Source organism: Danio aesculapii, chromosome 3 (assembly GCF_903798145.1).
Source record: "Danio aesculapii chromosome 3, fDanAes4.1, whole genome shotgun sequence".
Lineage (NCBI taxonomy): Eukaryota > Metazoa > Chordata > Actinopteri > Cypriniformes > Danionidae > Danio > Danio aesculapii.
This window is the reverse complement of record NC_079437.1, coordinates 57,021,299-57,048,947: the sequence shown is the minus strand read 5'-3', so window position 1 is coordinate 57,048,947 and position 27,649 is coordinate 57,021,299. Positions and strand designations below refer to the sequence as shown.

General features: G+C 36.3%; 1 protein-coding gene across 1 annotated transcript in view; it reads right to left on the bottom strand.

Moving 5' to 3' along the window:
• Window positions 1–16,633: 16,633 nt before the first annotated feature.
• The window catches only part of LOC130219983 (transmembrane protein 235), a 29,310-nt gene continuing 18,294 nt past the window's right edge, over window positions 16,634–27,649 (bottom strand). The window contains exon 4 of the mRNA XM_056452460.1: window positions 16,634–16,893. Within this exon, the coding sequence (XP_056308435.1) occupies window positions 16,634–16,893 (260 nt within the window). The remainder of the gene's footprint in view (window positions 16,894–27,649) is intronic.

The following is a 27,649-nucleotide window of genomic DNA, read 5'->3' as shown; positions in this document are numbered from 1 at the left end:
TTATCACTGAAGACTTCATTTGCAAAAAGCATGATTAACATAAATGAACATAAATAAAATAATTGTCATTTAATAACAATACATTTTATTTGTAAATGCACTTTTCTCAGACTCAAATCGCTAATTAGTTGTTTAAACGCATTTATAAGGGATTTGCAAAGCATAAATAGTCCTCACTCTGGATCAGGTCAGAAAACTGTAAGAAGTTGGGTTAATAAAGCATTTATTAACATACAAAGTAGCTATTAGTATATGCCTGAATAATAAGATATATAAATGTTAAATTAAATAGTTTATTAATCATTTACTAACTTATTCTGAATGACCTTAAAAGACACCAACTACTCTTAAATAACTGCTTTGTATACAATTCAATACTTAATTTAGCAATCAAAAATGAATCATTAACGAAGTATGAAATCTGTCTTGGTCACCTGGGATCTAGCTCATGCAGATCACTGGAGAACTACAAATCTGCCAGCAAAAGAACTACAATATTCAGTCATGCACCACTCACACACCTGCCCTAGATCCTGTCTGATTGCAAACACTCACAGCTGAAGCCGCTCATGAACTGATTACTGGAATATTTACACAGCAAACAAACACATAGACACATAGACTCAGCAACTCAGACACTTGCTGAGTCTTTTTAAACAGTATAGTGAACATTACAACACGTTTTCCTTGCCTTACCTTCCGTGTTTTTGGACCTTGCTTTGTTTTGTTTGTTTTACGTTGTCTACTGCCTGCCTTTTGACCATCTGCCTGTTATATGACCACGACTCTGGAATTGCCCGTATACATCTGTTTGCTCCTGTGTTGACTGTTGCTTGCCTGACAATCTCTGTTCAATTAATCCTGCGTTTGGATCTGCACTTCTTTTGTCCAGCGTTACTGTCAGATCACAAAAACACAATCATTAAACATGTCCTAATAAGTCAAGAATACAGCATTTGTAACTATTTATAAACTATTTATAACTCTATTAATGTAGAGTTAATGCTTAACAAATGATGAATTAACTATTTGTTAATGCTCAATAAATGATTCATAGTGTGTAGTTATTATAAAGTGTTTACCTTTGGGGTAGAAGATTAATTTCTTTTGTAATAATACACACTGATGAAATGTCAATAAAAGCGTGGATTAATATTATGGATGTCGTTTTGATTTATGACCTAACCTAAAAAGCCAGAGTTTTGTATTGCTGCAGTTTGTGCCACATCCTCTGCCTCTCTCCTCAATCATCCGTCAGCATTAAGTGATGCCATCTGGTTTCTTCCTCTCAATGGGCAATTTAGCCCAATGATCAACTCTAGATGAGAGCAGCATTTAAATGAACCACAAATGTGTGTGAAGCTACACTTACCTACACTTTTAGGCCAAAGCTGCACTTACAGGGACAGTTCACCCAAAACTGAACATTCTGTCATCATTGACTACGTTTACATGGACATCAGTAATCAAATTGTTTGCTTTAATCTAATTAAGAGAATAATAAGACTTCGGTGTTTACATGAGTTACTTTTTGAGTGTTACTTTCATGATCCCGTTTGACATGTTATACCACATAATTCGATTAACGTCATTATGTCACCACGCTATCCGCATTTCCTCCAGAGTTTGATGTAAATTCAGGTGTTTCATTTTTAATTTGTCGACTTTAACTGCTGTTTGGCACTTTTATTTTCATTCACGAACATTTCATGCCCCCCCCCCCTTAAAAACTAGATATTGGATGCAACTATGAACTGCTGGAAGAGTGTTGTTTTAATGGAAGTTCATACCACGTGCTGAATGGAAAAAAAAAACTCAGCATTTCACGATGCAGGTGTCTGTGGTCTGCACTGACTGGGTAGGTGCAAAGAGTGTCAAACAGCCGTGTGTGTGTGTGTGTGTGTATGTGGACTATCCTGGCGCAAAACGCGCCGAAAAGTCCTACATGACAGTAATAGTTAGATTAACGTGTTTACATATCTGTCCTGCAGTTCAATAATGCGCTAAAATCGGCATACTCCAAGTCTTTATTCGATTTCTCTTCAGTACGATTATGACCTTAATCTGATTAAATTAATCAAAAATCGTCGTTTACATGGTTAACTCTTAATCAGAGTATTGTCTTAATTGCATTAAAATCGAATAATTGATGTCCAACGTAGTCACTTTCTCAGCCTTCACTTGCCAGACCTGTTTAAGTTTTATTTATCTGTTGAACACAAATTATGTTATTTAGAAAAATGCTGAAAACCTGTAATTATGGACTTCCATAGTATTTGTATTTTCTACTATGGATGTCAATGATTGTCCAACATTTTTCAGAATATCTTGTTTTGTATTCAACATAAAAAAAAAAACACTTAAAAGCAGCCCAGGCTCATTATTGTTACGTACCCCTGTATGCATTTCTGGAGATTGCGAAATACATCCCACGATCTACGTTTTGTTTTTTTTTTTGTAGTTTTCGCAAATCCACCAGAGGCCGCTGTTTGTTCTCACGAATTTTTCTCACGAGTGCCGTTCGTGCCTGATGTTCTCGCGTAAATTCACCTGAGGCCACTTTCAACTGACTGACTGACTGACAGATACCCCCACTCATGCCCTTCCCTACAACCAACCGACAGTGTTTTCAAAAGCAATCCAGAAAAAGAAAAGCCCTCGCAGCCGCCTGATTTTTACACCGTTTTCACATTTTACCATATTCTTATCCTGTTATTTACTTGTTAATTTTATTTTTTGCCTTTTGTTTTACCTGCTTTTTGGAACCGTTTTTCTCTGGACTTGAAGCCCGTCATCACGGTCAACTCCTCTCTGCGTCTCAAGTCTGCCAACGTACATGGCGAACTACTGGGCAAACTGGTAACAGCAGTAAAGCCATCCACGCAAAGGTAAGCGGTCAGCTGGTAGCATGAGAAGAAACAGGTGTCGGTGGCATCCCCTTAGTGTTCCCTTTAAAAACAAAATGCAGCCATACGTACCTCTGGCTACAAAATTCGCACTCTCCAGACATGCATACAGGGGTATTGTGATAAATAGGACAGAATACGTAGACAGAAATAGCTCAAACTGAAAGTTTATTAATAAGCAATAAAGGCAGCTGCTGTTCGCTGGTCGTCGATGGGGAACGCAGTCTGGATATTGGCAACTGAAAACTTCTCCCTCTGCACCTGTGCTGAGGGGGGTAAAAGGATCAGGGTGAGGAGATACCCCTAGTAGCGAAGTGGGTGCTGAAGCAGGCGAGCATGGAGGTACAGAGGGTGGATCCAATACAGCGGGGAGACTGAGCAGATCACAGGTATGGCAACAAACTATTAATTTCACTAGACTAGACTAGAGAAGGCTATTAGAATGGTAAGAATTTATGGTAGGAAGAGTTACATTGATACGAAATCACAATAATCTGGCTAACAACTTCAATAATGGCTACATATATGTAGAGGAGAGAATCAGATGTAAAGAGCCACAGGTGGCTAATGCATGTGCGCCAGCGCTGATTGTGAGAGGCGACAGCTGAGACAGAAAACAGACAAGACATAAGAGCCCAGATCAAACCTGGCCCATGACAGGTACGTTTTCACAATGAGCCTGTGTTGCATAAAGGTTTGATACCACTTGAAGATAATAGTGACATACCTATCAACCCTCCCGTTTTCTCTGTTAACCCTTGAGATGGTTGTGCGTCAAGTCTCAGTAGATCAGCAGTTTCTGAAATACTCAGACCAGCCCATCTGGCGCCAATAACCATGCCATGGTCAAAGTCAAATAAATCGCCCAAAGTCAATTCTTCCCCATTCTGATGTTCGGTTTGAACTGCAGCAGATTGTCTTGAACCAAAATTACCAAAAACATTTAAAATAGTGAAGAAAATCTCTTAAGCACAATGATACTGGAAGTTAAATGTCTTGTTTGGGGGTTTACGTTGGCTTTGCAGTGGTTGTGGAACTAAATCCCTTAATGTTCTTTCATTTGAATTCAGTTTGAGTCTCTATAATTTCTAAACCATTTATGTTCTAATTTATGTATTACTAAAATTCTACTCTGTGTTTCAGGACACAGCTTTACCAGATCTGATATCCAAAGTGTGTTCGTGTCAAAGCGGAGGAGTTTCTTAGATCACAGCTTGACCAGAGTCCTCAAATCCGCCTCCAGCTCTCCAGTCTCAATCCACAGTCCACACACACAACTCTTCAAATATCAACACTTTAATTAAGAGGTCACTTATGGAGCAATCTGCCAGAGCATTAATGATTCAAATGAAGACTCAACAGACATCGTTCACATGCTGATGAGAAGAAGGACTGGAGATTTTGAGAATATTCTACCAATGGAAGATTAGAAGTGGACCAGGATGAGATGCCATATGAATAAAACCGTGACCATCATTTCAATGCCCACTTGACTGCATCTTCAGATCGAGCTGCTATTGCAAGGTGTAATAATCAATGGCTTTTGTGTGCAGTACTGTGAAGATCTCAGGAATGACGCTTGCAAAGGTCTAGGATGAAAACTCTCATCTTTACGCCTACTACACGTCTTTTCATACATCCATGTCACCTGGGTTTCACTCCACTGAAGACAGAAGCGAGAAATATGGTAAAATGAAAGGCATCCAAGGTTGAAGAAGAAAACATCTCTGATAGCTGATCAGCTTTTAATCAACAATGAAAGTTTGAAACCTCAAAAAAAGTTAATGCAATAATGAATAATAGATTAATACCATTAATGTTTGTTCAACTAAATGAAATCATTTATTTTTCATTCACTCAACACTGAAAGGATCTTAGCAACATCAACAGCAGCCAGAGAAAAAAAAGCAAGAAGTAAAAGAACAAGAGCCCAACTAATGCAACACTGGGGTGCGTTTCCGAAAACCATCGTTAGCCAATTAAGGTTGCAAGTTCCGTCGTTACAAGCATAGTTCATTGATTTGGCATTTCCTAAATCCATCGTTCCAATGAACATTCGCAAACTGCATTGCAAACTTGCATGCTTTGCGCTGTGGCGCATGGTCTAAAAGGGTTGAGCTTATTCTCTTAATGAGTTATAGGTGTGTTTTGAGAATAAACCAATCAGAGTCTCATCTCCCATTCCCTTTAAGAGCCAGTTGCGTCGCGCCGTAGCACATTTACATGGCAAAGTAAGTGTAAGTGGAAAAACTTAGCATTTCACTAGCAAGAAAACAGTTAAATAGAGCATCTACAGCATGAGAATGAGAGATGAGCCTCCTCATTGTTTACTTTCGCTATTACTCTCGTGGATAGGGAAACCTCTTGTACACACAGATATCCATTAGCCTATAAATAATTAATTTCGTTTGTTAAGCGCAAAGATTTGTTTCAAAACTATTTCTAAATTCAGTTCTAATTTCCAGCAAACGAATAAATGAACAATAATAACGAAGTGGATTCATAAAACTGAGTTATATCTAAATACACATGCTGTGTCCCATATGGTGTAAAACCTGACAGGTGGGGAAACCTAAGCTTGTTTTTAATAAAACAATTATAAATATGTGTGACGGTCTTGCTTGGGCTATCTTTTTACTGCACACTGTACAATGGAGACAGACAGCGCGTGTAAATAGCAATAGCACTTCCACAGCAATGCTTCATTAACTCTGCTGTTTTATTTAAAACAGGTTTATATATTTTTATATGCCAATGAATTATTTTTAACTTTGTGACACACTTTGGATTACAAATGACAATGAATGACAATACTTAATGTACAATCACTGAGTAATACAGATCAATACAATTTAACTCAAAAAGAAAGTAAACATCCCCACCTAGTGGAGACTTTTAGCAACTCGTTTTGAATAATGAAAAAAAGTTTCAAACAATTAATTAATAACATTTAACAACATACCTGTACAATGGAGACAGACAGCGCGTGTAAATAGTTGCTGGTTCATAAAGAAAATGTCCACTTCTATATAAAACACAAGACAGTACACAAATTGATTACAATCAGGCCTCGTTATATAAACACGTTATAACTCAAGATTAAGCAACACATTTGATGCCAAACACAACTCAACAGTGTCCCAATATATTCATTGAAACATTCAGTCACAATAAAGCAGATATTTATGTGCTTTAAACACTTATAAATGGTAATTTTCCACCCGGGAGAAACGTGCGACTTACCCACAGCAATGCTTCATTAACTCTGCTGTGGGCGATCTCTATTCCACGCGCTTATTACACCACGCACACTGTAGAGGGCGCTGTCTCCATTTAGGCATTAATTTAACACACTTCTTTGCCCTGTTACATATGTATATAATAAATAAATAATACTGCTAATAATAAGAACATTATACAAAAGCAAATTGTCATGAATAAACTGAAAAAGCCTCCTGAGATGAAGAAGGCATGAAAGTATGGTTTTTATATTTATGTAGGCCAGAAAATAATATTTATTCATTCATTTTCTTTTCAGCTTAGTCCCTTCATTAATCCGGGTTCACTACAGCGGAATGAACCGCCAATTCATCCAGCATTTGTGCTATGCAGCGGATGCCCTTCCAGCCGCAACTCATCACTGGGAAACACATACACACACACACATACTTTGGACTAAAGAGGAAACCCACGCGAACGCAGGGAGAACATGCAAACTCCACACAGAAACACAAACTGACCCAGTCAAGGTTAATGAACGAAGGTTAATGAACATGTCAGGAATTGTGATTGATTGAACGTGGGACACATATATGACTGTCAACATCTCAAAAAAAAGTGTTCTGGTGTTTCGTGACCCTTAAAAATCTCTGATGTTGTGAACAGTACAGCCAATCAGCTGTCCACATCATGTTTGATTTGTTTACTGTTGGTTATTAGTTAGAAGTTATAAGTTACCAATAATACAGTCAGTCAAAGTAACAATTGTAAATGTACCTTATTCGCATTTATTTTTCAAATCTTGAAAAGATTTGCTTCATATAAGGATGGTCAATGTGTAATGTAGTCAGTGCTAAGTGTAGTAAATTTGTGCCCTGATATTTTCAGCCCTTCATGCTCTCAGATTAAAACAAGCTTTTTGTTCTACTTATATAAAATAAGCTGAAACACAATTCTTAAGTTTTTTTTTTAGGACAACTTAGTTGTTTTATGCTCAATCGACTTAAATGCCAATAGTTAACTCAATCGATTTGTGTTGAGACAAAGTATTCCTATAGTATACTGTAATTATTTGTTTTGTTTCTTCACCATACAACACACAGACATTAGAATATACACAGGGAGTGAGGATCCAAACGCAGGATTTATTTTTCAGAGATGGTCAGGCATGCAACAGTCACAATCAGGAGCAAACAGGCTCTTAATCGAATACACAGGCAGATAGTCAAAAGGCAGGCAGCAGACAGAAATAAACAAACAAAACAAAGCGTGGGTCAAAACCGACAAGGCAAGGAAAACACATAGTAATGTCCACAAACTTGTTCAACAAGTTTCAGCAATGAAGTGTGTGTGCGCGCGTTGTATTTAAAGTCCATGTAATCAGTTCGTAAAGATCTTCCGGCTGTGTGTATGCAATCAGTCCTGATCAGAAACCGGTTGTGTGTGTGGTATCAGACTGGATCTGATAATCATAACAACATGTGTATAAGATAAACACATTTTTAGTCATTGACAATGATCTAAATGTAGATTCATGTAAATGAAGTGATTCAAGTGAGGTTGAACAAATATGGATTTTATGTTTACGTGACTGATTTTATGGAGATTATTGTGGGTTTATCAAACATAGACTGTATCATTCAGAGCTGTGGAGACATTGGTATTGCTGTATTTTGTAAATTGTTCTGTTTTTTCTCTCTCTCTTTTCTTTTTGGATTGGACTTTGAGTCTTCAATAACATTTGATATTATATGATTTTATATAATTGAAAAAAAAAAACGTGCAGGGATCTGGAGTCTAAACTCAGTCCAAGTCAAACACAATGCAATGGGAATTAGAAATAACTTTGATTCTGTAAATCATAAAATGTAAGAATGACTAAATTAACCCACCTGAGTTCCTGCTGTACGAAAAAAGCTTTCAGTGTTTTTTTCAGATCTGTGGGGATCAATGAAATTGTGTCGATCTGTCAAAGCCAACAGGGAGAAGAGCAATGTGTTTACCTCGAGCTCTGCTTGATTATGCAGCAAGTGAGAGAAGAAATATTATGTACCATAAAAGTTTAATGCGTTTGCTCCAGGTTTAATCTACAGCAGTGGTCCTATCAAGCTCCTCAGTCTCTCGCTCCCAGGCAACTGGAAAACACTGAAATCAGGGCATTTCTACAAACACGAATAGCTTACAATACATATACTGTGACCATCGACCACAAATCCAGTCACAAGTCTAATTTCTTTTTATTGATATTTATAGATCTTCTTAGAGATGAATAAATGTGCTATGTATAATTGGTTAAAATAGGACAATATTTGGCTGAGATTTAACTAAATATGGCATCTGAGGGTTAAAAACAGCAAACTATTGAGAAAATTGGCATTTAAAGTTAACACAGCTCAGTAGCTCGCCTTGTATGATGTTGGAATGTGGAGCAGACTGGGTTTGATTCTGGCGAAGGATGGTTCCAGAAACCAGCTAAAACAAACAAACAAACAAAAAACAGTGTGAAATTGTGATAAAAGAATACGCCCGAGATGTGCTTTTCTCTTCTAGATTATATGGACAGCTTTACTGGTCTGTTTGCTCAGTAGCTCGCCTTGTACGTTGTTGTAATTTGGAGCAGACTTGGTTTGATTCTGGTGAAGAATGGTTCCAGAAACCAGCTAAAACAAACAAACAAAAAAACTGTGAAATTGTGATAGCATACACCTGAGATGTGCTTTTCTCTTCTAGATTTTATGGACAGCTTTTCTGGTGTGGTCAGTTTGCTCAGTAGCTCGCCTTGTATGGTGTTGGAATGTGGAGCAGACTGGGTTTGATTCTGGTGAAGGATGGTTCCAGAAACCAACTAAAACAAACAAACAAACACAAACAAACAAAACGGTGTGAAATTGTGCTAAAAGCATGCGCCCAAGATGTGCTATTCTCTTCAAAATTGAATGGACAGCTTTTCTGGTGTGGTCAGTTTGCTCAGTAGCTCGCCTTGTATGGTGTTAGAATGCGTAGCAGATTAGGTTTGATTCTGGCGAAGGATGGTTCCAGAAACCAGCTAAAACAAACAAACAAAAAAACTGTGAAATTGTGATGAAAGCATGTGCCCGAGATGTGCTTTTCTCTTCTAGATTGTATGGACAGCTTTACTGGTGTGGTCAGTTTGCTCAGTAGCTCGCCTTGTGCATTGTTGTAATTCGGAGCAGACTGGGTTTGATTCTGGCGAAGGATGGTTCCAGAAACCAGCTAAAACAAACAAACAAAAAAACAGTGTGAAATTGTGATAAAAGCATGCGCCTGAGATGTGCTTTTTTCTTCTAGATTGTATGGACAGCTTTACTGGTGTGGTCAGTTTGCTCAGTAGCTCGCCTTGTGCATTGTTGTAATTCGGAGCAGACTGGGTTTGATTCTGGCGAAGGATGGTTCCAGAAACCAGCTAAAACAAACAAACAAAAAAACTGTGAAATTGTGATGAAAGCATGCGCCCAAGATGTGCTTTTCTCTTTTAGATTATATGGACAGCTTTACTGGTGTGGTCATATTGCTCAGTACCTCACCTTGTATGGTGTTGGAATGTGGAGCAGACTGGGTTTGATTCTGGTGAAGGATGGTTCCAGAAACCAGCTAAAACTAACAAACAAACATAAACAAACAAAAGCATGCGCCCATGATGTGCTATTCTCTTCTAAATTGAATGGACAGCTTTTCTTGTGTGGTCAGTTTGCTCAGTAGCTCGCCTTGTATGGTGTTAGAATGCATAGCAGATTAGGTTTGATTCTGGCGAAGGATGGTTCCAGAAACCAACTAAAACAAACAAACAAACAAACAAACAAAACACTGTGTGAAATTGTGATAAAAGCATGCGCCCGTGATGTGCTTTTCTCTTCTAGAATGTTTTTGAAAACACTATCAGTTGGATTTTGGGAAAAGAAAGCGTGTAAATAGCACTTATGAGTAAACATATATTTGAGATTCACAGAAATGTACATTTTACACTAAGGACGTGCAAATGGCACTTATGAGAAAATGTAGTATCTTAACTTATTTGAGATACAAAGTGGCCTCTAATACATTTTGTGAAAAAAGCAACAAGCGACATAGCCTTAGCCACGTATTTCACGGTTCCCAAAAATGTAGCCCTGGGCTCGAGTATCTCCAATAAGTCTGGGTAGTATAATGTTGTCTATACGAAGTATGTAGCAATGCATATTACTAATTAAAAATTATGTTTTAATATATTTATAATAGGACGTTTATACATTGCATTCATGGAAAATGATGTTTACTTTACTTAAAGGGGACCTATTATGAAAAAATCACTTTCATAAGTGTTTAAACAAAGATGTAAATCAAAAAACAAATTGTAAATCAGTGTATGAATATAGCCAAAAAAAATAATTGATTACATTTTTTATAATCACACTTAAAACAGTCTGCAGAAACACTTTAATTGAAATTCTTTCTTTGTACATGTGATCAGAGAACGAAAGCTCCGCCTATTAGTGACCATCTCTCCCTCATTAGCATAGGATGCTAGTCTTGTTTTTGAATCTGCCACTATGCTGACACACAGGCATTTGTAGCTCTGCCCTCTTTTGAAAAGAGCACAATCTCATTTGAATTTAAAGCGACAGTCACCAAAACAGCACAACTAGGAACAAAGCCTAAAAGGGGCAGATTCAAAGAGTTATAAAACGTTATTTGTGTGGTATTTAGAGCTGAAACTTCACATATACACTCTAGGAACATCAGAGACTTATTTTATATCTTCAGGGCATAATAAGTCCCCTTTAGTTTTCTAATGACATTTGGCATAAAAAAAATTGTAATCTTCTTAACAATACAACTTATTTTTGGCCATTGCTACAAATATACCATATGAGATATATGGTAATTACAAAGCTACTCACCATGGTAACTACACAAGCAATTAACACGTTTATTTATTTCTGCTTTGTTTTTTCACTCAGTCACTTGCAAGTGCAACTCATTTATTGACCGAAATGCTTTAAAAACACAGTCGCTAATTAACTCTATTAACCCCTCTTTCGCATGAATTGCAGCTCTTGAACCTTTTTGTGTAAGGCTCTGCACACAAAACTATTAATGAAGAGCATTCCCTTAGAGCACCTAATGTAAATATAAAGCACCGATAATTAATGTATTATTGAAACATGATTTTAATTTAATGTAGCTGATTATAATTCACATGCCATTAATAACTAAGTAGCATAAAAAAGAACCGCACGTATTTATTTAAAGCACCATCAGACTAGACTTTAAGCATGAGAAATTACAAATGAGAAATCTAAAGAATCTTTTTCTTCACTTTTATTATATATATATATATATATATATATATATATATATATATATATATATATATATATATATATATATATATATATACAGCTAAAGAAAGAATTATTAGCCCCCCTTTGAATTCTTTTTTTAAATATTTCCCCAATGATGATTATCAGACAGTATGTAATATTCCCAGCCACTAGACTTTTCTGACAGGGTATTTGAGTGTCATCGAGTTACAGTATGTAGCAGCACTATTATACAGGAGTTATTATTATGGATTATAGATCACGGAATTCAGCGGTTTTTATAAAACACATGACTGTAAAACACGAACGCGGTTATGAATATATTAAAATGTGTTTGTTTGTTGTGAAAATTTGTAATAATGACAAAAAATACTAATTTGTGGATCTCCTTACTTCCGGGTGCAGCTATCCTGCCGTTGTAGCTGGTGTATTCTGTGAAATTTTCTTACCCTTTGGTTTCGAGTGTGGTCCTGAAAAATCTTCGTTCAAAAGAGTCATCTACCCCTTCCCCTTAGTCCTACGCTTTCAATCTAAAGAGAATTGGGACAGCCCTACCCCTTGACGTAAACACGCAAAACGAGGAGTAAGGGGAAGGGCTAAGGGGTAGAATTGGGATTGGTCCTAAGTAATACTCTAACATACGGAGACCCGGAAGGGACGTAATGGTGGGAAAAAAACGGGTGAGAGAAAAAAAATGAAGTGATAGGAAAATATATCTTCTTAAAGATGTTTTGTGTTCCCTCGCAAAACTGTTGTTCGACAAACACTTCCTGTTCACTTTATGCATGTCAACCTTCCCGTTTTTGCCGGCATTCTCCCGTATTTTACAATTCTATCTCGCTATCATCCTATCATTAAGTATTTTCCTATATTTCTCATATTTTTTTAATCTTGAAAGCACGCTGAAATTAATATAAAAAGGTTTACATTGACTTTTGTTCCATTAAAGTTGTGTCGATAATCGGCCTTCATTTGCAACCTCTGAATCAGGGAATGCATGTATAAGCACTGCCTGACAGACGCGCTCTGTATAATAAACTGATTCCAGACCAGCTTCTGTACACCCCATTTCTCCGTTAATAGTACAAAAACACTAATAATGGTTCTTGATTGATGATTATTGTCTTGTATCATAATATTGTGGAATATATCGTGATGCATTTTTTCTTTTAGAATTCAAAATAATAGCTTTTAGTTGCAATCCTCATTTTTTTTACATTATAATTGCATTTACTTGGATTTAAAGCAATCTTGAAATATTTCTTGTGATGAATAACAGTACATATTTTTAGGCTTCAACACTAATCTTTTTGTCTAAAAATGCTCCATGTCCATACGATTGTTTTCAGTTCTTTCTGTAATCCATATTAAAATAACTAAAAACGCTTTCATTCATGTACTGCATATGTGCACAGACTAAAGACACTATTCACATGTTATATTCACATAGCGTTTATTTACTTTCTGTCTCTTTGAAACCTTGTGCCAAAATGTCGCAACTGTCGTGTCCTTTGTAGAGAGGCAATATGGAGCACATACAAACTGACAATAATCTGCAATAAGCCTGTTGAAATGGACAGCATTCAAAACATCTGCTTTACAGTAGGTGCGTTCGACTTCATGCAGCTCTGATCTGTCTTAAAGCGGTGCATGCTAGTTAGAAATGTTGTCTGGATGGACGCTGCACCAACACCACGTGACTGTCACATGTGGCATCAAAGTACTGCGACAGCGCTTCGAGATCAGACGACTGATTCAGCCGGTGCAGCATCTGAAGAGCGACTGCTGGAGCTGCAGTGATGACACCGGTATTACACGATTGGCCGAGTTCACCGCATGACAACAACAACGTTCGGGTTTATTATTGGACAAATTCCAATTCACTAATTTCAAAACAAACAAATAATTTTCATACCCTCTCTATCTTGTATATATCATGCTTATTAAAAGACTACAAATATTTTACTGCAGTAATTATTTTTGTTAAAATCTGGTTATAAAGGCTAGATTGTTTGCACAGGTTTATTTTCGACCTTTTTTATACAGACTATTTACTGCATTCAGCCGCATGAACGTTATAAATTATATATTTTAGTGAATTACCTAAATATTAACTCAAATAAGTCTTACAGACTTGAAATAAAATAATTATCATCATTAATCCTGACACCCCAAAAGGTTTCTTAAAAAATGAAGTTAAAAAACTATTTTATTAAATAATTATAAAATGATTTATATGATTATAATAATTATATATATATATATATATATATATATATATATATATATATATATATATATATATATATATATATATATATATATATATACACATTTTTTTCCCTGTCTAAAGTGCTTTTTTGAAAATTCTTTCATTATCCAAAATAATCTAAATCATTGTTTAGGACTTCATCAAAACACATTGTTTTGGGTTTTACACTATTACATATTGGAAAGTTTTATATCTATAAATGTATGTAAACCCCTTTTTAGCATATTCAAACAAGAACTATTGGCCTAAAGAGTGATGTTTGATCTCTTAAAATCTGTGCCTTTTGCTTTGTATTTAATAGGCCTGTTCATTTTTATGTTTATACTACCCTCTCGTTTCACCCTTATTTCTCTCATGCGTTTGTTATTTAATGCGATATTCCCTTGTTGTTTAAAGATGAACTAGTTTGTAGAGACTGTATTCTGTTTTTTTATTGTACTGTAAATCTTTTGTTGTTATAAATAAAATAATTTAAAAAATGATGATGACGCCATGTGATCGGTCATCATGACTGCCGCAACTTTGAGCCCCGAAGTGTTCGGCTGTCCTGCTTGACAGCTCCGTTTTCAACTCCGCCCCCGCTTGCGCTCGGCTAATCTCATTGATCACAGGCTACAGCCATGGTTCAAGTCGAATGCACCAAGTGTGTCTTCCACTATGTTAGCTGAATTGGTCACATGACTGTGGCACATGACTAAAATGAAGCGTTTTCGAAAGCCTTTGTTTTTACAGACCATACTGCAATACAAAAACAGTGTATTTTGGACAGCGTTTAAAAAAAAATCCTTTTTCGTTTCCTTAAAATGGCATCTCAGTGTGGACGGAAGGCCAAAACTGAGAGAAAAATATGCATTTTTAAACAAAATGTATTAGTGTGTATTAGTGGGTATTGTATTAGTTTCCCAAACTGACAACAGCAACAAGAATAATAAAACATGTTTCTTCTTAAGCAGATCTAGAATATTTATAGAATTATGTGACTTAAGACCTATCATGCTTAAAATTGAGCTCTAAACCACAAGAATTAATTCCATTTTCACAATATATTCAATAAAAATTAGTTACTTAATATGGCTGTAACAATTCACAATTTCACAGTTTTTGCTGTATTTTTATTAAATAAAAGCAGTTATAACCGGAGAGGGTGCCATTAAGAAGAAACGTAATGTTTTAAAGGGCACCTATTTCACCCCTTTTACAAGATGTAAGATAAGACTTTGGTGTCTCCAGAAAGTGTTTGTAAAGTTTCAGCAAAAAAATACCCATCAGATTATGTATTATATAATGTAGAATATCCCCATTTTAGTGTCTGAAGACTTTAGCTGTAACTGTTTTTGTAGCCTGTGGCTTTAAATCCAAATGAGCTGCTTCTCCCCGCCTACCGTTCTCGCGTGCGTGTCTGCTTCTCATGCACTACGTCAGATAAACAGCAGTCAGTGAAAGAGACAGACACGGATACATAAACCTCTTAATCAACCTCAGTCCTGATCAAAACTACTAAATGTTTTTTAAAAATTACAGGATTTGAACTCTAATTGGCAAATTCATAAACGATGTCACTGATTTGCTGAAGAAAACACACAAAATTACGTATTTTCAAAATAAAAAAGTAATTGTGGACTGGATTTTTAAAATCTTTTATTAAAGTCTTGGACATGTGAACAATTAGTAACAGCATTGGCTTTGATGAGTAGTTAGATTTTCATTTTTTCTATCTAATTTACTGTTGGTGGCTGTTTTTGCCCAGTTGACTTCCATTATAACCATATTTGATGGTGCATTAATACAGTCTTTGTTTTTGTTTACTCTGTGCAGTTCTAAGAGCTGAGATGCATATTTTAATTTTCTCAGACACATCAAGGTAAGTGTGTAAATGACACTCTCACACACATACACAGACTTTAATTTGCTCTTATACTCCATATAAAATCCAGAAACTAAGTATTTTTTTGCACAATCCCACCTAAAGGGTTAATGGTGCCAACTGATGATCAACAGTACACGTGACATATTTTACTTCTTCCCAACAGGGAAACAACCAACAATCAAAAATACATAATTAAATGCTGTCATCGTTTTGCAATAAAAAAATGTGGTTATAATGGAAGTCAATAGGGCAAAAACAGCCAACAACAGTTAATTATGGAGAAAAAATGAATCAATCAAAAACAATGCATCAAAGGTAATGTTGTTTCACATGTCCAAGACTGTGATAAAAACATTCCAGTCCACGATTCCTTTTTATATTGAAAATACGTCATTTTGTGTGTGTTTTTTTCCACCAAATCAGTGACATCATTTATAAATTTGGCAATTAAAGAGTTAAAATCCCGTAATTTTCTAAGCAATTTAGTAGTTTTGATCAGGACTGAGGTTGATTAACAGATTTATGAAAAAAAAATTTTTGAAAGCAATAATAATCTGATACATTTTTACAGCAGTTTAATTCAGTGGATGTTTTCATCCCTAACATAACAAAAGGGTAGTAAATTTACCCAGAGTATATTGTATATACTCAAAATATGTTCATTCTGCAAGCTGAAACAGAAAAAGTTATGGCCAAATTAAGACTTAAAGTCACCACAGCGTGGATAAAACATCCTCAACAGTACATAAGGGTTAAGATACTGAAAATACTGTACTGTACTGTAAGTGTGTGTACAAGAACTACAATATGCTGTAAGAAATAGAAATGCTGCATGTAAAACTGCTATAGACTGAATCATAATGCTGTAAACACTGAATGCAATGGAGAGCAGACGGAAATGGGAGTTCTTGAAGAAAACGTGATTACCCTGACAGACTCGAGTGCTGAAGACAGATTTGCTAGTCCTCAAGTGTGTGCGCTTTCCTTCAATAATTGATGCAGCTGTTTGATTGGCTCTGGAGGCTGAAGATGAATGGAGATCAGATCCTCACTGCAGTCTGAGGCTCTGGGGCTCGCTCTGGCTCAGTCTGTCTCTGGCCGGTTCACGCTGGACGAGATGAGCCGCCAGCAGCAGCAGGAGTCCTGTCAGCAGCTCCAGGCTGAAGGACACGCAGGCCATGGCCAGAGACCAGCCGTAGGACATGTGAACGTGAGTTAGAGAGTCCACGTCCACCGTGAGCCGGAGTTCCTCCAGAGCCTGCTGAGAGTAACTGATGTAGAGGCTCACGGCACACACCGTCAACAGACCTGCCGACAAACAGCACACTTTACACTCTGGTCACAGATCACAACACTGACAAAACTGCTAAGGGCAGAACACAAAGTCTCAGGCTGTGTTCACATGTACACAGGTATTTTTATGAATGGAGTTTTCTTCGCTTTCGTGTTTTTTTGAATGGGGAGAAGTGTAACGGTCAATATAGTGAATAAAGCCCCGCCTACTAGTACAGGAGTCAATAATCAATCACTATATGGCAAATAAATCCCGCATTCTAGTAGAGGAGCCAATTATCGATCGCTATATGGCAAATAAATCCCGCATTCTAGTAGAGGAGCCAATCATCGATCACTATATGGCAAATAAATCCAGCATTCTAGTAGAGGAGCCAATCATCGATCGCTATATGGCAAATAAATCCCGCCTTCTAGTAGAGGAGCCAATCATCGATCGCTATATGGCGAATAAATCCCGCCTTCTAGTAGAAGAGTCAATCATCGATCGCTATATGGCAAATAAATCCCGCCTTCTAGTAGAGGAGCCAATCATCGATCGCTATATGGCGAATAAATCCCGCTTTCTAGTAGGGGAGCCAATCATCAATCGCTATATGGCGAATAAATCCCGCCTTCTAGTAGAGGAGCCAATCATCGATCGCTATATGGCAAATAAATCCCGCCTTCTAGTAGAGGAGCCAGTCATCGATCACTATATGGCGAATAAATCCCACCTTCTAGTAGAGGAGCCAGTCATCGATCACTATATGGCGAATAAATCCCGCATTCTAGTAGAGGAGCCAATCATCGATCACTACATGGCAAATAAATCCCGCCTTCTAGAAGAGGAGCCAGTCATCGATCACTATATGGCAAATAAATCCCGCATTCTAGTAGAGGAGCCAATCATCGATCTCTATATGGCGAATAAATCCCGCATTCTAGTAGAGGAGCCAATCATCGATCTCTATATGGCGAATAAATCCCGCATTCTAGTAGAGGAGCCAATCATCGATCACTATATGGCAAATAAATCCCGCCTTCTAGAAGAGGAGCCAATCATCGATTTCTATATGGCGAATAAATCCCGCCTTCTAGTAGAGGAGCCAATCATCAATCACTATATGGCAAATAAATCCCGCATTCTAGTAGAGGAGCCAATCATCGATCGCTATATGGGGAATAAATCCCGCCTTCTAGTAGAGGAGCCAATCATCGATCGCTATAGACTGATGATACTCTGGGGGAGGGGCTTGGACCAGACGTGAGTTTCTGCAGATTTTGTGTGATTTGGACGTTAAGAAATGAAACTAAAGAGACAGTTGTTGTTTAATTTTTTGGGTGATTCCTAATATTAACTTCAGTCGTAACCTTGGCTAACAGTTTTGGAGAATTTGATGTTTCCCCATTCAGACAGAATGCCTGAGTATACTGCCCAAGAGGTGTTGCAAAGATGACCGCCGAGTGAAATTACTTGCCTTAAAGAGACTTTGAATAAAATCTCTGTCCACATTAAAAGTGCGACTGTGATGCTTGTTAGAGGCTTGCCGAACCAACAGGGGGCGATAATGACACTTTTATGCAGAGTTCACACCAAACAGAAAATTGTGAAGTTTATTTACTATTTATTATTTCTATTTATTAACTCATTTCGAGAGGATCACATGCTTATGATTGCTTGAGGCTGGTCCCGCATTTTCCAATTTATGATTCACCAATCAGACGATTCCTAATCCACTATAAATATCCTAAGTTCCATATAACAGCCATCTTCGTCTCCTCCTTTCCTAGATGGGTGGCACGGTGGCCCAGTGGGATGCACTCAGAAGACTTATTGCTGCATGTAGAATATTTCTAGAAGATTCCAGGAAATGGTTAGAAGCCAGGCTGATTTACTATAGATAGCAAGGCTACTATACCTCTAACTATACGGTACTTACAAAGCAAAAATAGGCAATATCTCTTGTCATAAGCATACAGTACACATCAGCTAATTCACCTAAATGCTATTTTTTCACATTCTTTCCTTCATTTATGTATACATCACACAAATATATGAAAAGAATATTTACAGTATTTCACCTAGATGTAAGCTTCTCATTGTCCCTATGTGCTCACATTCATAGGGACAAAACCGACTTACTACAGGTGTGATTTTACCCATATTTCCAGTAAAATATTTACAGTAATTCACCCTACTGTAAATTTCTGATTTTAAAGGATGTAGTACGTTTACAGAGGCCAGACTGACTTACTACACGTGAGATTTTACCCATATTTTCATTCATATTTGTACAGTACACAAATATTGAAGAATTATATTTACAGTAATTCACCTTACTGTAATTTTTTCTGATTTTAAAGGGCGTAGAACGTTTACAGAGGCCAGACTGACTTACTACAGGTGAGATTTTACCCACATTTTCATTCATATGTGAACAGTCCACAAATATTTTTGAAAAATATTTACAGTAAATCACCCTACCGTAATTTTATAATTTTAAAGGGTGTAGTACATTTGTATAGGCCTCACTAAGTTACTACAGATGAGATTGTACCCATATTTTCATTCATATTTGTGCAGTACACAAATATTCTTGAAATATATTTACAGTAATTCACCCTACTGTAATTTCATGATTTTAAAGGGTGTAGTACGTTTACAGAGGCCAGACTGACTTACTACAGGTGAGATTTTAGCCATATTTTCATTCATATTCTGCTTTGCGTTTCTGTGTGTTTTGGTTCCGTCAAAGTCATTCGAAGATGATCCCTAAAATCAACTTTTTTCAACAATTTTGATGGCATGTTTGACCCAAGTCCAACATTAAACGTAATTTACTCGCGTCTTAAATGGGGGTGTCAAAATTAATTGTTTCTTCGTTGCACCACGATGCAGATGTGAAAACGTCGGTATTGGTTCAATAACAATCATAACCGGTTATTATGTACTGATGTTATTTCTCACATGTGAGTTATATGGCGGTAGCTTACTATGGCAGGGGAAAAGACCGTGAGTAACTAAAACACTCCAACTACTTAAAAAGCATATAACTGTGCACAATTCACTGCTTGTGCGTTTGCTGGACAGTCTTTCACTGACAGGGAAATACATCAGAATCTAGCTAGGAAAAATGTAAGCTTTAAACTCTCTCTCTCTTTGACCTGCTGGCATGTTCGTGAGGTAACATTTTATCTCCTCTCTTGGCTGTTAAAACAATAATGTTACTTGTGGACAAAATTGTATTTTAAATAATATATAAATCTAAATATATATTTATAAATTATACATTTTAATACGAGAAATATTGTGTTACTAAGTAATACATCAAATTGTTTATGGAAAGCATTGTGCACCGTGATGCACCAAGATATCAAACTGAACCGAATCAATGACATGATAATCATAACTGTGAAATCAAGCACCCCTGAATTATTAGCCCCCCTGTTTATGTTTTTCCATATTTCTGTTTAAAGGAGAGAAGGTTTCTTCAGCACATTTCTAAACATAATAGTTTTAATAACTCATTTCTAATAATTTATTTTATCTTTGCCATGATGACAGTAAATAATATAAGACTAGATATTCTTCAAGACACTTCTATACAGCTTAAAGTGACATTTAAAGGTTTAACTAGGTTAATTAGGTTAACTAGGCAGGTTAGGATAATTAGGCAAGTTATTGTAAAATGATGGTTTGTTCTGTAGACTATCAGAAAAATATATAGCTTAAAGGGGCTACTAATTTTGACCTTAAAATGGTGTTTAAAAAAATTAAAACTGCTTTTATTCTAGCCTAAATAAAACAAATAAGACTTTCTCCAGAAGAAAAAATATTATCAGACATACTGTGAAAATTTCCCTCCACTGTTAAAAATCATTTGGGAAATATTTAAAAAAGAATTAAAAAAAAATAATTCAACTGTTCGACTTCAACTGTAAGTTCACACCCCTAATCTTGAATGTAAAAAAAGACAGCCAGTTCATGCTACAGGCATATGCACAGACTCCACAGTTCTCATTGTATGCAAAATCAAAAATAATTATATTATTTAGTTGAAATAGTTCATTATTATTACCTATTTAGTAACACCTTAATATGAAAATTTCATTTGCAAGCAGTTTTAAGCACTTTATCTAAAATTAAAGCACTTTTCAAACCTTGAAAACACATTTTCCAGGATTTCCAGACCTGTAAGAACCCTATAACTCATCCAAAGGCACACAGGCACGCACACACATAGTAAAAATTACATTGTTGGCTTAAATTTGTAATTAGTATAGTTAAATCAAACCAACCCGTTGAGTAAATTTAACTCAAATGACATTTGACTGACTTAAAACAGCTTCAAAATTCAGAAAATCAAGTTAGAATCAAGTTAGAAACATGATTACTTAGTTTATTAAGTACTGGATGTATAATTAGCCAAGGTGTATAATTAACATACAGTAGTAAATACCATAGTAAAGTTTTAATGCTCGTGTGGGCACTGTACATGTTTTAGGTGCTGAACAGGATTATTCATGGGTACTCTGACTGATTTGCAGAAACACAGACCTTTTTCTGTTATGGCCAGAGTGACATTTTTCATCAGTATATGACCAACCGTAGCTTTTTCTGTGTGATTGGACCAGAGCCTTTGCTTTCTGCAGTACATGCAGCAATAAGTCTTCTCAGTGCATCCCACTGGTATAAGGTATAAATCTAATTTAACCAACATCAAAGAAGGCTTGAAGTTTGTGTGTTAGGGAAGTTTTCAGCACATTCTGAAAGTACAAGAAAAAAAATGCGATTAATAAGTACTGGTTCACCATTTGTTCTTCTTTAAACCATTTTAGGTACTACTAACCACTGTATATACCAGAAACATGTTTTTCCATTTTGGAAATGCTACTGTAGATATAGCTGTCTAGCCATCACTGTGTGGCTCTTGTCAAGTCACTCAGATGTCTTCTATTGTGAAAAAAAAAGCTTCCGACACATTGAAGAACTGACTGCGTAATATCACACCTCCTGACAGGTGCCACTGTAACAATATAATCAATGTCATTTCATTCACCTGTTAGGTACTTTCATACTGTGGCCGATTAATGCATGTCAAAAAATATAATATATATTTTTTTCATGTATATATATATATATATATATATATATATATATATATATATATATATATATATATATATATATATACACAACCTCTAAATCCATCAGACCTCTTTTATTGTAAAAGAGCATTTTCTATCATGCTCCTCTATTTAGGTGCAGTTTTGTTTTATCTATAATGAAAAGGTTATTAGCTAATAATTAAAATAACCTTTTTTCAAAAATGTCACTTTAGACAATTCTCTGTTTTTTTTTAATAAGGTAGATTTTCTTTTGTGTCAAAACCAGCTAAATCCACTTGTGCTTTTTCTGCAAAAAACCTCTAAATCCACCTACTGGGACAAGACAGTGTAATTACTTATAAATCACTAAAGGCGCAATTAGAAATTATTTAACCAAACAAAACATTACACAAACCATCTAAAGTTAAAAAAATAATACAGAAATCTGTCAAGTAAGTGGCAGAAAAGGAAAGGAATAAATGCAGAAGGAAAATGAATGAATGAAATGTCAAGTGCATTAATCAATAACATTAAAACTGACATTAATTAAATCTTAACAATCTGTTGTCATTTCTGATATTTGGGATTTTGATTTAACGTAAGTAGAGCTATCTTGTTAGATTTAAATAGTGTAAAAACATTGTGAAACATCAGGATGTGCATTGTGTTATGGAAGCAGACGGGCAAACAAGGTGAGTAAGTATTTAACGATGTTTATTCCAACGGTTGAGCATAAAAGGATAAATTGTGAGAAGTGAATGGAGTTCGGTGGAACTGATGATCCTTTGTGGCAGGTGGGATGACCGAATGCACACACCAGAGGGCTTGCGGGGAAGACAGACTGACGATACACACAACACTGACAGAACACCAGGAACACTGGACAGACTGGAAGGAAACAGAGTGTGGGTAAGTACAAATGCTGAGCTTGAAGGGGCGTGATAACCAGGAGGTGTTCACTCAGAGTCCGCTTCGTTGGAACGAGACCGGACATTGAGTGAGGTGAGGTGTGTGCTTATATAGTGTGCTAGAGTGATTGGGTGCAGCTGTGGGTGATTAGAACTCAGGTGAAGATGCTCTTTGCGTGATACTGGTGGAAGAGCCTGGCCAATCTTCCGCAATTAGTGAAGTTTTTTTTCCCTCTCCGCTGTCGCCACTGGCTTGCATGGTTCGGGATCTGTAGAGCTGCGCATCGTTGGATTTGCCCTTCAATATTTGGACTCTCAGTAGTGATTATTAAACCACACTGAACTGAGCTCAACTGAACTGAACTTAAACACTATAAACTGAACTACACTGTTCCTATTTACTGTGACCTTTTATGTGAAGCTGCTTTGACACAATCTACATTGTATAAGCGCTATACAAATAAAGGTGAATTGAATTGACATTGTCCATAAATATAAAAAACTTATTAGATGTATAGGTAATATAAATGTATAGTTTTATACATTATATTTATCTTTCTAAAAATAGCTTACATTAGCAAATAAAACACAAGGTAGACTTACAGGGCAAAAAGGCGAGGTCTCTCAGACAATTTTAGAAGCTGTCATTCATTTCTTCATTCATTCTCACCATACTTGGTCTCTTTTTCGTCTCTTGTTCATCCTCATAGCATCCATGTGGGATAAAAGACGACATCTTAACTTTAATGTAAAGTAAATGGGCCTCATTCAAAATAGCAGCGCTGCGCAAAAATTCATTATGAATGCATGTTCCACTTCCGACTGTACAGTGCGATTTCTTTTTCTTATAATAAGAGTTTTGAGGTAAGGGACATTTTAATTTGCCATTCACTGACAGTCAGACAGGCTCATGCAGCTCATCAAACTCCATCTTTAAAATTGGTTCTCGGGACATAGTGGCTTTTGTTGTCAAAGGCAAGTGGTGTTTAGAGGCTTTTGCAAACAAACTATTATTTCTGAATGCGCTGACACTGGAATTTCAATGATTTGAAGCAAAAATATTTGTTGAACATGTACTACGTGCCTAAAGCATTCACTCAATGTGTCATGATTACCAGCGATCTCTAACCACCAGAGGTCGCTGGTAAGAACTCACTTTTACATGGACTACATCTTATGAACTACAAATTCAGTCATGCCACACACACACCTGCTCCAAGTCTCCACTGATTGGACTCCCACAGCTGATGCTGCTTCTGGACTAATCACATACACTACTTTAGCACACACTCACTTCCTTGCTGAGTCTTGTTTACCTGTAAAGTGACAATTCAACGCGTTTTCTTTAGTCTTGTTTCTCCGTGTTTTGACCCTTGCCAAGTTCGTCTGTTTGTCCATGTTCACTGCCTGCCTTCCGACCTCTCGCATGTTATAGTGACTACAATTCTGGATTTGCCTTTATTCATCTGTTTGCGCCTGTGTTGACCCTTAATTGCCTGATTAACGAATAAAGCTACGGTCACACCGGGCTTTTGTCGTGCAGCGCTGCGAGAAGGGGCGGGATTAAACAAGATGATTAGACATTAAAAAAGCGAGCGATTGCTCCGTTTTAAATTTCTGTCCAGAGAGGTCCTGTTTTGATCCTCAATTGGTCTCATGCAGTCAAGTGATGCGATTTCGCAGGTCAGAGTTCACCAAGCTTGAACTTTGCACCGCAGCAACTTGCAAAACTTGACGCATGACCCTGCGTTTCCGGTTTGACGCATTCGCATGAATGGAAGTCTATGGGAGGAAAAGCCAAGTGTGACTGCAGCTTTAAGCTACGGTCACACCAGGCTTTGTGTGTGCGAAATTTTGTCATGTAGCGCTGCGAAAAGGGGCGGGATTAAACAAGATGATTAGACATTATTAAAGCGAGCGATTGCTCAATGTTTTTATTTTCTGTCCAGAGAGGTCTTGTTTTGATCCTCGATTGATCTCACGCAGTCAAGTGATGTGATTTCGCAGGTTAGAGTTCACCAAGCTTGAACTTTGCACCGCAGCAACCTGCGAAACTTAACGCATGACCCTGCGTTTCCGGTCTAACGCATTCGCGTGCGTATGAAAGAAGTCTATGGGAAGAAAAGTCAAGTGTGACCGCAGCTTAAACCTGCACTTGGATCCTAATGTTGTCTCTGTCATCCATGTGTTACACAACGTCATTACCTCAGTTCTGGCGGAAATGGCGTTTAGCGGCTTTTGCAACTGAATACCATATACAGAGAGAGGAAAAAATGAAGGAAATTGTATTTCTCAAATCATGACTCATAAACTGTGCTTAAGTATGTGGTTCCTGTACTAGAACATAGTAATGATATTGATAGAGGTAGCTTCAAATATTTCTAGAGGGGTGTTTTCATAGTGATGCCATAGAGAGAAGAATGGTCAACATTTCATAAATTTTATTTATTTTTTTCCTTATCATGCAGACCATTCTCATGATTTAAAGAGCATTCCTCAGTCATAAAGAGCCTTTCTCGTAATGGAGCCAGTGATTTCAATAAAGAACCTTTGTTTTTAAGAGTTGCAAACTGGTTTCAAAAAGAAAACACCGTTAACATGCAGAATATTATCCTCAATGTGGTAAAATGTATTGCATATCTAATCCTACTTATAGTAGTTCACCTAAAACTGAATATTCTGTGATGCATTTTTTCCCATCTTGTTCCAAACCTATGAGTTTCTTCCATTCAACAAAAAAATTAAATATTTTAAAGAATAGTGGAAATCGGTAACCTGTGTTGAGGATGTTACTTTAAAAAAGTAATCCGTTATAGTTACTAGTTACCTCTAATAATCAGTAACTGAACTACATCATTATTCAATCATTCATTTTCTTTTCGGCTTAGTCCCTTTATTAATCAGGGGTCGCCACGGCGGAATGAACCGCCAACTTTTCCAGCATATGTTTTACGCAGCGGATACCCTTCCAGCTGCAACCGATCTCTGGAAAAACTACATCATTATAAGTAACTAAATACTAGATAAAGTAACTATTGTCAAAACAGTTTGCCCAAGATATTTACTATGTTGAGTGAGATGGACATATTATTATAAAACAATGTACAATATTGTTTATACACTACATATTAATCCTGCTGTGGGACAATGTGAGCGACAACTATCAAATGTATTATTTTATTGTAAATAATAGAATTACCATAGTGAAACAATAAAATATTTAGTTTATAAATGTGTATATTTATTGCAAAGGCCAACAAATAAGCCCAATTTTGACAGACAGATAGATAGACAGACAGACAGACAGACAGACAGACAGACAGACAGACAGATAGACAGACAGACAGACAGACAGACAGACAGACAGACAGACAGACAGATAGATAGATAGATAGATAGATAGATAGATAGATAGATAGATAGATAGATAGATAGATAGATAGATAGATAGATAGATAGATAGATAGATAGATAGATAGATAGATAGATGTAAATGTCCAGTGTTGGGGATGTTACTTTAAAAAAGTAATCCGTTATAGTTACTAGTTACTTCTAATAGTTAGTAACTGGGTTAGTAACTGAACAACATCATTATAAATTAACAAATTACTAGATTAAGTAAATAGTCAAAAATAGATAGATAGACAGACAGACAGATAAATTGATAGACAGACAGACAGACAGACAGACAGATAAATAGATAGACAGACAGATAGATAGATCATTTGAATATAAAGCTCACGTTATTGTCTGCGTTAATAGCTAATCGTTATTAGTTGTGTACACTGTAAAAATATTTAAAGTGTAAAATTTTTCCGACACCCCAGCTGCCGAAATAAAAAAAAACAGAAAATAACTGATTTTTTTGTGTACATAACTAATAACGATTAGCTATTAACTAGCTGTTAATTAATTGATAAAATATTAATAAGCTGTTAAATTACAGACATTTACCATAAATAACAGACGGTAAATTACAGAAATTCACTGGAAATTTAAATTTAGGGAAATTTCTGTAATTTAATGTCTGTTATTTTTTTACGGTAAATGTCTGTAATTTAACGCCCATTATTTTACTTTTTTTTTCTGCCACCCAGTAAGTTTTTTGTCCCACCCCCAAAAACACACACAACAATCATCAACAGTAATGTGCCCTCCTCCCCCTGCAATACACACCAGTGCAAATCCTATAGGTGAGCTCAATTACTGAAAATTATACAGTAAATCAAATATATAATACCTCATTTTATTGTCAGAAATTGTATTGGCATTGTAAAGGGGGAAACAGTCAATTGTTTAATTACTCGTTACTGAAAAAAAGTAAAGTTTATTTATTTATAACACCGTTATTCCCATCATTGCTTGTAACCATTGACTTCCTTAGTGTTTGTTTTTGCTACTCTCCATGTCAATGGTTACAGGTTACTAACATTCTTCAAAATATCTCCTTTTATGTTCAACAAAACTGAAACAAATGGAGGATGAGTAAATTGACAAATTTTGGGGGTGAACTATCCCCTTTAAATTGGTTTAATGCACTTAATTTTGATGCGGTTTTCAGATTTGCAGAAGTCTGATCATGTCAAATCTGAAAACAGAATATAGAGTGTGATATGGGTCTTATTTTTATCCAGTCTTATGTTAAAGTATAAAATAATGATGAAGTTGCAGTTTAGTACATTTAAATAATTTGCTTTTAGTGTAACATCAGATGAAACACTATTTAAAATGTGCTCCAGTGCCTGTATTTCTTTAAAGAATAACAAACGATT